Here is a 10,972-nt window from a genome sequence, read left to right as displayed (position 1 = left end):
AGCCAAACGACTTTAGTGGGTTTGCATCGTCCGAAATTTCAAAAGTACACTCGCGAGTTTCGTTTCATAAAAAATTTGAGTTACGGTAGTGACAAATTGCCTATTGATTGCCCAGGACGGCAATAAGTAGATGTATGATACGTAACACTCCAGAGCCTTTGAAGCCTCATAATGTAATCTCAATTTATTTACATTTATGTTTCACTGTATCTTAAATTTTTTATTTATTTGTTTCAACTATCAATGTGTATTGTCAACTAAATAAAAAACAATTAACTTTGATCGTCAACACAACAAAGACAATAAAGATAAAGATATTAATTCAATGCAGCTTCATTTAAGAATAAAAATTCCTCCATTATCTGCCATACACTAAACGTTAAAATAAAACTGCAATTTTTTTTTTTTTTTTTTTTCAATTTATTTAAAAACGAAAATTAGCAGATAACTTTAACATAAATTCCAAATAAAATGTATGATCAGAGTTTCAAGAAACTTTGCTAGAATAATACGAGCGTGGACGCGAGTTTCCCAACCACTCGGCGTTCGTGTTGTGCATTTCCTCGAATTACTCGCGAATCGCATGAAAATTCAAAAGTAGCCTCATATACATCGTCTCGATTGCCGCATAAGCAAGCTATTTGCAGAGCCAGAGAGAGAGAGAGCACCAACGACGACGACGTATATAAAAAAGACCGGGCGTCCGAAACTTCCCCGCGAATAAATTACTTCTTAACGTGTACTTCCCTCCTCCGCACCCCTCTCGAGTTGAACTTGCAAATCTAGCCTACATACAGCAACATCTAGAGGCAGGGCAGCGGTGGTCCACCGCGTTCCCACTTTGGCTCGCCTTTGCCGGCAAGTTTTTCCAACCCCCTCCCCCCACGGTGTTATTTTTTAATCTCAAGAGTTCGCAAAGCAGAGCACGAGAGCGCATCCGTTACGATTCACGCGCCCAGGTAGCTTATGCCACTATACCTTTTTCTCCACCTCTGGGTGCGCCACGTTGGCGACACCTCTCCCTGCACCCCCGCCTCCTTTTTATTTACTTTTAAAATGTTGATTTTGTTTTCCCACCTTATTTTTGTTCATTTCATTTTTTCATCTTTAATCCTCGACTTTAAAAAGCAACTGGCAAATGCACGCGCGGGGCAAAAGAGCGGCAATTGCAATTTCAGGGGTCGAAAGGAGCCCCAAGGCACGCTCAAAGGGTGGCCCGTTTCCGCGGAATGGCGATGTTAATAACCGGTCCCGGCTGGCCGACTCCACTATGTATATAGGTGTGCCGTGGGGCAATCGGTACGCCAGACGCGCGCAATATTTAAGCAAGCAATTACGCGCCGTATCGCGAGCAGCGTGGAGCCGCTCTCTATCTCCCTCTGCAGTGGGTGTAACACCTATACGTGTGGGGCCGGGCTGGACGAAATATCGCGCCGATTTGCCGTGCACGCGGAAGCTTGTAAATTTTTCAAACCGATCGGCTTTGCGAAAGTGCACGCTGCCGATGGGGCGAGAAGTTACCGAAAACGGGTGGGTGAAAAAGTGTAGTGCTGCTGTGATAAAAAAAAAATAAAATAAAATAAATAACAGTACAGGGGGTATCGAAAAATATGTAGACCGGGAGCGGAGGGATTGGAAATTTTGAGTGGAGCCGACGCGTTGGGAGAAGGGAGGAAGAGAGCTTGCACCTGCCAGTGTGAAATCATAAAAAATTCACGTTTCTTTGCTTTTGGTGCGTGTCTTTTTCTGTTTTCGAGGATTCGTCCGGGAGACGTTGGCATGGAATTTTTTTTTCCCCCTTTATTTTTTTTCGTGCGCGTGTTATTGAGCTTGGACCGGGTGGAAAAAATTTACATTCGCTTGTTTGGATTTTCCTCGTATCTCTTACGCTTCTTTTAAAAATTCGTAAAGTGAATGTTTTTTCGTATTTATTTTCGGGCCTGGAGCTTTCATAACTTCGCATTCGTTAAAACAGCCTTTCGTTGAAAAAATAATTTCATTAAACTATACTGACGTCGAATGAATCGTCTCGGCTGTATCAATTTTTTTTTTTTTTTTATCAAAAAACCAAAACTCTTTTAAGATAACATGAATAAGTTACTCAATCTTTATTGTAAAGATGTAAGCTTTCTTATTGATGAAAGCTCTTAGGAAAAACAGTATAATAACTTCCGAATATTTTAACAGTTAAAAATTTATTACCATTTACAAACAGTATTTACTATAAAATTACAAGACGTGTTAGAAATATTTCATGAAATAATGATTCTTAACAGTAAAGCTTTAGGATTTTCTTACACAATTATTAGAAACATTCGTAAAGTGATTGATGATACAAAATTTAGTAGAAGCAGATCCCTTTTATCCTTTTTATGTGGATCAACCAGAGATTGTCTCATTCTCGGCTGCTATGTATTTTCTTATGAATTGAGAACTATAACGATATCCGTAAACTGTGACTATAAAATTAGTTTAGTAATTTACTATGTGTCTTGAGGAAGAATATCACCATCACGTATAGTGCTAATTTTTTTTTTCGCATGAATTTTCTCTTTAACCTTAATAAAATCCCGTACAATTTTAAGGCATTTAATTACATTTGCACTTGCTTGGCTCTCTAACACTACCCCGAAATTATTACAAACTTGGAATGTGAGATGGAACGCTAGAAAATTATTATCGTGTGGAAAATTCTTGTATATTTTAAATTCCGAAAAGCAAGTTAACCATACAACAGCGGTAACATTATTTTCCCAAGCCGTTTCGAGTATGGTATTCTTGGATGAAAAGGCGAAGCTCAAACTGCTGCTGTGCTGTACACGTGCGCCCAAGCGGTAACAAGCCACATAAAATTACCATTAATCATTTTCCCTTGGGCCAGGAAAATTTTCTCGTGCGAGTTATTTCAGCTCGCGCGGTACATAATTTTTACACCGTTGAGGTAAATTACAATCTGATATCTCTCGCTTCGCAATACAAACAGACTAATTTTTCAACTCACAATTGCGTTAATTAAAAAATGAAAAATCGAGTGAAAAATAACAATATAGCCTGCACGATTTAAAAAAAACCAGAAGCTTATCCATTATAAAAAAATCCACGTATAGTAGGTGTATGGTATACAAAAGGGTTTAAGGAACGCGGCAAAATATGTTTGCTTGACAGTTATTATTGCACCACGTCTAAAAACGTTACAGTTGAAAATAAAACAAAGACAAGAAAAACGAAGACATAAAACAAAAAAAAAACAAAAAACTTCATTATCGTAATAATCAGCTAGGAAATTGTAAAATTGCACTACCTATGATATTAATAACCTCGCTATGGAAGTGTACGACATATACATATGTATTATATACTTATAAGGCACACGTATTTCATGCATGTATAGGCAGGGTCCCGATTACATGGCGACGGTGTTAATAAAGTCTTATCGGCGTCCAGCCATGCGTGTCGACTCGAAGCCACCGGCACACTAATCTTTCGTGCTAATTTTGCAAGCCACGCACACAAGCCACGAGTATACATAATATGTATAGAAAACACACTCTTTTGTCACACTCATCGTGTCCCTTTTTCTCTCTCGCTCGCACTCTCTAATTATTGCTCGTACATACATACACATTTTTTTTTTTTTTTTTTTTATATTATAGTGCTCTACGTCCGGCTCCTTTAATAAGGGCGCAACACAGGCACTTAGCACTTGGGAAAGGGACAAGGAAAGGGATGGGAGGCCTCCCATTACTGGGAGGGGGGTTGGGGGAAATTAGGCAATTTTTGCTGCGAGAAGGTCGCCTAAACCCTCCTCGAGGAGCATTGTGTCGTGAAAAAGCACACGTGAAAAATCACAGAGGTACTTGCCCGAAAAGTCCCGCGTGCCAATCCACGACCTAGCCGACCGCGCCACCGCGCGCTCACATACATGTATATATATACGGTGTGACTCATCGTGGGTGACACACGAGGGTATAAGAAAGAAATTACTCTTGCGAGGCGCAAATGACCAACATGCGAAGGAAAAGCCGCTCATCCTGTGACGAAGGGAAACGCGTTTGTAGGCTAATTGCCGTCCGTTGTGTGCGGCAGAAGCTATGTAGCAACTTTATTTCTCTCTTCCTTATGTTACTTTTTTTGCTTCTTTTATCATATGAATAAAAATAAAATAAATCCAAAAATATGGGGAAATAAATCCGGTCGCCCGCGTAGGAGGAGCACAAAGTCCTGGGATGAACGACGCAACTTCTCCCCCCCCCCCCACCACCCAGTCGTTCGACTGCACGATAACAACACACACGTGTCCATCCGCGATGGTAAAGGAAAAAAAGATAGCGTCCCCCCTCGGCTCTTTTTCGATCAGTTTCGAAAGTCCGACTCGCGCGACCCATAAATTACACCGATTTCTTGGTCAGATAGGCCTTCTTGTAAAAGTCCCAGAACATGTAGAATATCACGATGACGTTGGCCATGTAGATGTACGCCAGTGGCTTCTTCTTCGGCTCGCAGGACGGCATCAGCGCTTGGGACGTGTGTATCACCATTATCACGAATTGGATCTGCAATTTTAAAAATCGTCAAATTCGCAAAATCAAAGAAGTAATATTTTTGTAAAACAAAAGGTATGCCCCGCATAGGTGTTTTGTCCCACTCAACGAGATCCAGACGAAACCGGACACCCGTCTCCGCTGGACGATTAAAAACGCAACCTTGACACGTTAAAAAAAAAAAAAAAAAAAAAAAAAAAAACACGTACAAGCTACCAACGAGCTCTTCCGTTTGGCCGAGATTCCCGATCTATGTCGAGAGACGCGAAAAATTTGCATCAAGCGCCCGTCTCCGAGTCCCTCGGCGTACTTGTATACACATATGTGATATAGAGTGTCCAACTAATCGAGAAAAGCGGAAAAGAGCACCGGGTCAAAAGGACGGGAAACGGAGTCACGCGCGACTAGTCGAGGAAGAACTGCTCGGCCGCATTTACGCCGAGCATCCTCTTCCCTCTCGCTGTGCTTTCCTTCTCGCAATGGCCCCCGGCGATGACGACAGTATGTATGCGACGACTCAACCCGGCGCGCTTCCTCCAAGGTATACAGGGGAAAGCCGAGCTCGACGAAATTAAACGAGCCCGGATGGATCGACCCTTCGGGATCGAAGGGTTCATTTGATTAAAATCCTCCCGTTGCTCCTCGCGCGAAAGAGCACTCGAGCATTCTTTGCTCACCTCGGGAGATACCCGCCGCAGTAGATTTACTGCGCGCACGCGCCTTTGATCGTATCGCGTTTCTCGCCTCTCGATTTCTCAGATCGGAAGAAAGATCGAGCGTGACCCGCTGCTGCTATTGGGTGAATAAAAAAAAAAAAAATCAAGCAAACGTGTAATTTACCATCTGAAGTATCGTCATGTACGGCTTGTAGGGGGCGATTCTTTTTTGCAACCTCGGGCCCAGACAGGCCAACAGATAGTACGTGTACATGATCACGTGAACCAGACAATTTGGCATCATTATGAAGGTCCACATTCCACCTGTAACGAGATGCTACGTATATATACGTGACACGAGACCCAGGTGTTGAATAATCTAGAGCACTGCGTCTTTTTTTTTTTTTTTTTCATTACAAAACATAAATGTTGTGATAAAACTGAATGGTAAGGGGGAAAAAAAAAAGAAAATGAAATGGTCATCGTTGGAATCGTATAGGTCTTTGCTAGATGATTGTTGCGTATGAGCTTTTGCGCAGTAACACACTGTAGTGACTCTGCGGGATGAGCATAGCAGCTGTTTACGAGCGCGGGATGACTAGGCACACCTGGGGCGTACTTGCAGGCCATCCAGGCGAGGCTCACGGTAGCGGCGTGATGATAAATGTGCAGGAACGAGCACTGATTGTACTTCTTGCGCAGTACGAAGATAACGGTATCCCCGAGCTCGGCTATTTTCAGGAGCAATATCCACCAGACCCATCGTGCCATCTACGAAACGTTGGTTGATGGAATTTTAGTTTTTTTTTTTTTTTTTTTTTTCCTTTCTCGCCACCTTTGACGCGTCGATCGTTAAAAAGTCTTTGGAAAACTCACGCTAATTGCCTCGGGAGTCAGGGAATAGTCGACGGGCTCGCAGCCCCAGGACAAGCTCGTCGTGAAACCCGAAGTGAGAAGCTAAACGAAAAAATCCAGTGTACGTGTGGAAAGACCAGTCAAGGTAAAAAAAAAAAAAAAAGGTAAAAAACTTACCCCGTAGAAAACAGCCGCACTGCAGATGGCTATTGTGACGTTGTACGCTATCATGACATTGCCGAGATGGTAGGGCGCGCGGTTTTGCATGTACTTTGGTCCGAGATGCAGCACGAAGAGTAGATAGGCGAGGAGAACCAGCAATACCGGAAACGGACTGGCCATCATCGGCCAATCAGCCACCCTTGGATCTGCAAATAATAGAACAGAGGATGGGCCGGGAAAGGGGATAAAAAAAAATGCATCAGATTAATGCGATCGTGGACGAGTATATGTAGCTTCTCCCCGCTCTCTTTCTCCATGCTAATCTTTTTCTTTTTTTTTTTTTTTTTTTTGCCCCCGACTTCTCGGGAGTACCAATAAATCTGCGCGTGCTATTGCCATTGCTGTCGGATGGTTTCCGAAATAGCCCGTACGGTGATTATGCAGAGTGATGAAGCACATCAATACAATTTGTTATCGATTCGTTTCAACATTATTTCATAAATTACTTAAACGTGGGTTATTGAGTCACTCGAAACGCACAAACAATGACGAATTGTACTCGTGAGTAGGAAAAACCGGATGAAAGTAATACGAGCATACAATTAACGTAAAGTATACATTTAGTCGAGCATATAGTGAGAGGAGATCAAGAATTTTGGATTTATATATTATATATATATATGGGATTGTTGATTTGTGTACACGTACATATATATCGTACTCACCTGATATTTCCTGCACGAGGTAGCGATACGCCTCCACGGGCCCCATGTCCTGCCGATCAGAAGAGACGAAAATAAATGCGCGTCCGCAGCAACGGACCAACGACGGATAGATCGGATTAGCGGCGCGACGCGAGTGTGTACGTTTATATCGTGTGAGCGCGTCAATAACCGCGGCCCACAGATACTATGGCACCAGTACGAGTACCGCGGGAAGTAGGACTGAAAAAATTAAAAGTTTTCGGAAACCAAAAAACAAAAAAAAACAAAAAAAACAAAAAAAAAAGGAAACAACGACAAACGGAAAATGCCTATAGATTAGACGATGATTGGTCAAAATGACACTTAATAGTTTCGTTACGCCGACAACGGTATATAAGAGAAATAAAAACAACAACAGTAACAATGACCGCACGATGATGTCGAGGGTGACGGAGATAGGATGTGGGTCGGGGTATTGGTGAGGGGGCACGCGTCTACCCACGCAGCTACCCGCACACACCGAACAAAGGCTCACGCACTAGGAGAGGATCGAGCCGACCCCTCCGACGATCGTCGTCGAGGGCCGATCGGGAAATGACAAAGTGACAGGCTAACGGAAGCTAAAGCAGGTTGTTGCAAACTCATGCGTCACACGGGACACCCGGGGTCCGTGGCTGTGGGTGATGCGTACACCCGTGTACGAGTACACACACACACATATATATATATATATATATATATATATATATATATATATATATATATATATATATATATGTATATACTGTATTATGATGTTCGCTGCACACGTGCTCACTGCAGAGCCTTACGTGTGGAAGTAGGTATACGCACGGTGACATTGTTCGTGCTCGTTATGCGCGTGCGGCTATTATTTTTTTCAACGCCAGACTACGGTTTGTAATAGTTTTTGAAAAAAAGCTTTTTTTTTCTCAAAAGCTCTAGGTAGTCATCACCGGGGGTCAAGAGGAACTGAATTATATCCAGAGCGAAATTGACGAAAAGCGTGAAAATTTACGACCCCGCTTGATTTAGGCCCAGATGAACTAATAAATTTGTTTGCCAAAATTTTATTCGCACTTTACCGAAAATAGGACGACAACAGCGCCATGTTGGAGTTGATCGATCCAAGTGTATATTGTGTATCATACAATTTTTTTTTCTTAAATACAAGAAATTAAAAGTATACAGATTTCCTTTAAATTTTAACCGTAACCGATCACGATCGTTTGGAAAAATTAATGCCTCATGCTTGCCAAATTTTTAATTTTACGCTCCCGCGCGATCTTGGGCTTTAAATGTACTTTTTTCAGACGGGATTGGTATTGCTCAGTTGGTAGAGTATAATTAATTCATATCAATTGACTACCCTACTGTGTAAGGGGTTTGATTCGAGCATACAAGATTCCCAACACGAATATGCGTGTGAGCATGAAAAAGTGGCAAAGCTCGTTTGTTATACGCATAAGCATTTGAGATAAAATGTATCGCGAAGGTCGTTACAACTTTTTTTTTAAATGCACGTCATTATATTTTATTGGTTTTTTTAGCTTATTTTTAACTGTGAATAATTTGCAAGTTATTAACTTTGCGTATTGTTTACCGTTTCTTACGTAAACATTGTCATCAGCAATTAAGTAACCTCGCTAAAGCTCATTTTCTTTAGGTATTTTTTTTTTTACTATAATAATTCAAACTTTATACCTTGTTGTTTCTGACAAGCTTGTTTTTTTAGCTGCTGTACAATGTCAAGTTACTTAATATTTTATGAGCGACAAGTACGAGCTTCAGCATATTTTCATCTCACGTGAATTAACGCAACGAGCCAGTCTGACATACTTTAGCAGGTTTGACAAGCATCTCTTAAGCATATTCACTACGTTTTTAAAAATTCATCGCGTAATGTTATTGTCGACAGTGTTTTTTACTCCATACAATTACATGTAGGGATAAAAAAAAGTACTTTACCAAATGATAATAAATCTCTGTTCTGTATCACATTGTACTTTGCCTCACATTAAATCTTTGATGTGTCTCGAAACAGCTAGAATTTCAACTAAATTTAGGTTTCGACACTGCACTACACTCATTACCGCGGCAGCTGCTTCGAGATGTCGAATCTAATTTAGTAGATATCAAACTCGAGATAATTTACTTCACGTTTGGCATCATAACAATAAAAAAAAACACGCAACTTTAGCACACCATCTCTGATCAAGGTTTGGTTTCCGGAAAAATCGTCGAGGACAAAACTATTTTTTTTTTTTTCAATTTCCGCTTAGATTATTACAGATGGGCCCCAATACGAGAAGCATCCCAAATCCAAATTTTCCCTCCCAACGATCAGAGCGGATTCGACAAAAGAGTTGAGCTCCCGTCGATCGTACTCAAGCGTTTTTTCCATTTGTCGTCATCGAAATTCCATCGTAGATAATCGGAACAGCCAAAAGCTCACCACGGCATCCTCAATCGCGGGGGCTCATCCCGGGAACAAATTAATTAGCGATAGCCGGCAATCCGCCACGTGAAGGCTCTCACCCGCCCAAATCGGATTATCCAAGCGATTGCTCTCTGCGCGGAGGACCAAGCATAGAAATTAATCAAAAAAAAAAATACCGATCATAAGTGTACACCCATTACGAAACGCGCATAGGTACAGGTGTGTACACATCGACGAGGCGCCGCGCACGTCGCCCCGTTAAATCGGTTACGTTACGTAATTCGAAGCAATCAGAAATTCGTCCGCGCGAGACCTACCCCCTCGACGTGGAGTCAATTTCCGGCGTCTGCAGGCGAGCGCCCTCGCACGTACGTATCTATACATATATACACGTCGAGCGGTGGTTGTTGCACATTAGTGCAAATCTAATAATAAACCTCACCTCTCGTGATGAACATTTAAATTCCTTGGACTAGTGCGAAATCCAGTCGGCGCAGGAAGAAGAAGATGACGGCGAAGCCCAGGAAAGCGGAAGAAGAATAAGTAGAGTAAGCATGCGAGTGGCGCACGTGACGCTCGGCCGAGTGAACTGTTCTACTGATGGCCGAGCCTCTCCGGCATGCTCGTGCGGAGGGTCTCACTTTTTTCTTCTCTCCCTCTCTATCTCTCGCGTGTGGTAATCGGATGTTACAGTGTCACCGGCCCCTCGGAGAATCGTTAAATTCGATCGGACGGCGAGTCGCGCGCGCGTGTGTGGGTGGCACAGACACGAATGTACGTAACACGCGGCGAATCGATTCGTTGTTTGTCCGTCCTGCCGGCACTGGTGTAACCGGTGTGTCTGTGCCGCAGGACGATACGCGAGCCTCCCCCGCGCTCGGTAGGTATCCCCCCCCCAGGTGTGCGGCTCGTGTGGCTATACTATCACTGCTGCTGCACGGCCGTGCACGGCAACTGAAATTACTGCCGGTTTCCTTAACCTGCACTGCTTCTTCGCCTCTTTTTCGATCCCTCCGCGGATCGTTGAAATATTTATTTTCGGCCTACCGCGGTGGGTTTTATCGGTCCGCGGTGCACCGCCGCCCAGTGCACGGAGGCAACTGTACGCATACACACGTGTATAGGCACGCCGACGACGGACGGATTCGTGCACGCGAGCTCGCCTTTTCTTGCTTTCTCCTCCTCCCCGTCCTCGCGGGTTTGTTCTGTCCAAGTTGAGCTCGTCGGCAGGGTAAGCACCCCTTCCTTCCCGGTTGTGGGGCTTACGACCGACCACGGCCGTCTGTGACTTTGCGCTGAAATGTTACCATTGGGTTTTCATTTCTTTTGCCTACCTTTTGATGTCAAGCAACATTTTTGTCCGTTTTTCGATCGTTATTAATACGTATCGGTCATTACGTGCAGTCGGGCTGTGCACGCAACTGACAAAGAAGCAACTCGCTGATCGTAATTATCCCCCGAAGCACGCACGAGTCGTCTGGCGGATTAGCTGAGCTTGACATTTTTCGAACAACTTGTACCATTTTAGAATTATGCCGGGAAGCAGTTAAAGAAACTTCTGTCGACACGTTTAGTTCGGATTTTCAGTGTATTGGT

General features: G+C 43.1%; 1 protein-coding gene across 1 annotated transcript; it reads right to left on the bottom strand.

Moving 5' to 3' along the window:
• Positions 1-4,301: 4,301 nt before the first annotated feature.
• LOC106637558 (very long chain fatty acid elongase 7) lies at positions 4,302-10,112 on the bottom strand. The gene is made up of 7 exons (XM_014350375.2): positions 9,819-10,112; positions 6,940-6,988; positions 6,230-6,420; positions 6,074-6,154; positions 5,806-5,968; positions 5,382-5,521; positions 4,302-4,553 (listed from the first exon to the last, which is right to left on the bottom strand). Exons 2-7 carry the CDS (start codon positions 6,983-6,985, stop codon positions 4,389-4,391), a joined length of 786 nt encoding a protein of 261 aa, XP_014205861.2. The 5' UTR covers positions 6,986-6,988; positions 9,819-10,112; the 3' UTR covers positions 4,302-4,388.
• Between the last annotated feature and the right edge of the window lie 860 nt (positions 10,113-10,972).

Source organism: Copidosoma floridanum, unplaced genomic scaffold (genome assembly GCF_036245765.1).
Source record: "Copidosoma floridanum isolate Cflo_tuat_1 unplaced genomic scaffold, Cflo_Japanese_pri ptg000013l, whole genome shotgun sequence".
Lineage (NCBI taxonomy): Eukaryota > Metazoa > Arthropoda > Insecta > Hymenoptera > Encyrtidae > Copidosoma > Copidosoma floridanum.
This window is presented reverse-complemented; position numbering and strand designations above follow the sequence as displayed.

What these genes read in the sequence shown, in the direction of transcription:
- LOC106637558 (XM_014350375.2), bottom strand. Translation starts at nt 6,985, where the DNA reads ATGGGGCCCGTGGAGGCGTATCGCTACCTCGTGCAGGAAATATCAG. An exon ending in GTGCGGCTGTTTTCTACGGG is followed by an intron (nt 6,155 to 6,229) that starts GTAAGTTTTTTA and finishes TTTTTCGTTTAG; the next exon opens with CTTCTCACTTCGGGTTTCAC. An exon ending in TGACTCCCGAGGCAATTAGC is followed by an intron (nt 5,969 to 6,073) that starts GTGAGTTTTCCA and finishes AACGTTTCGTAG; the next exon opens with ATGGCACGATGGGTCTGGTG.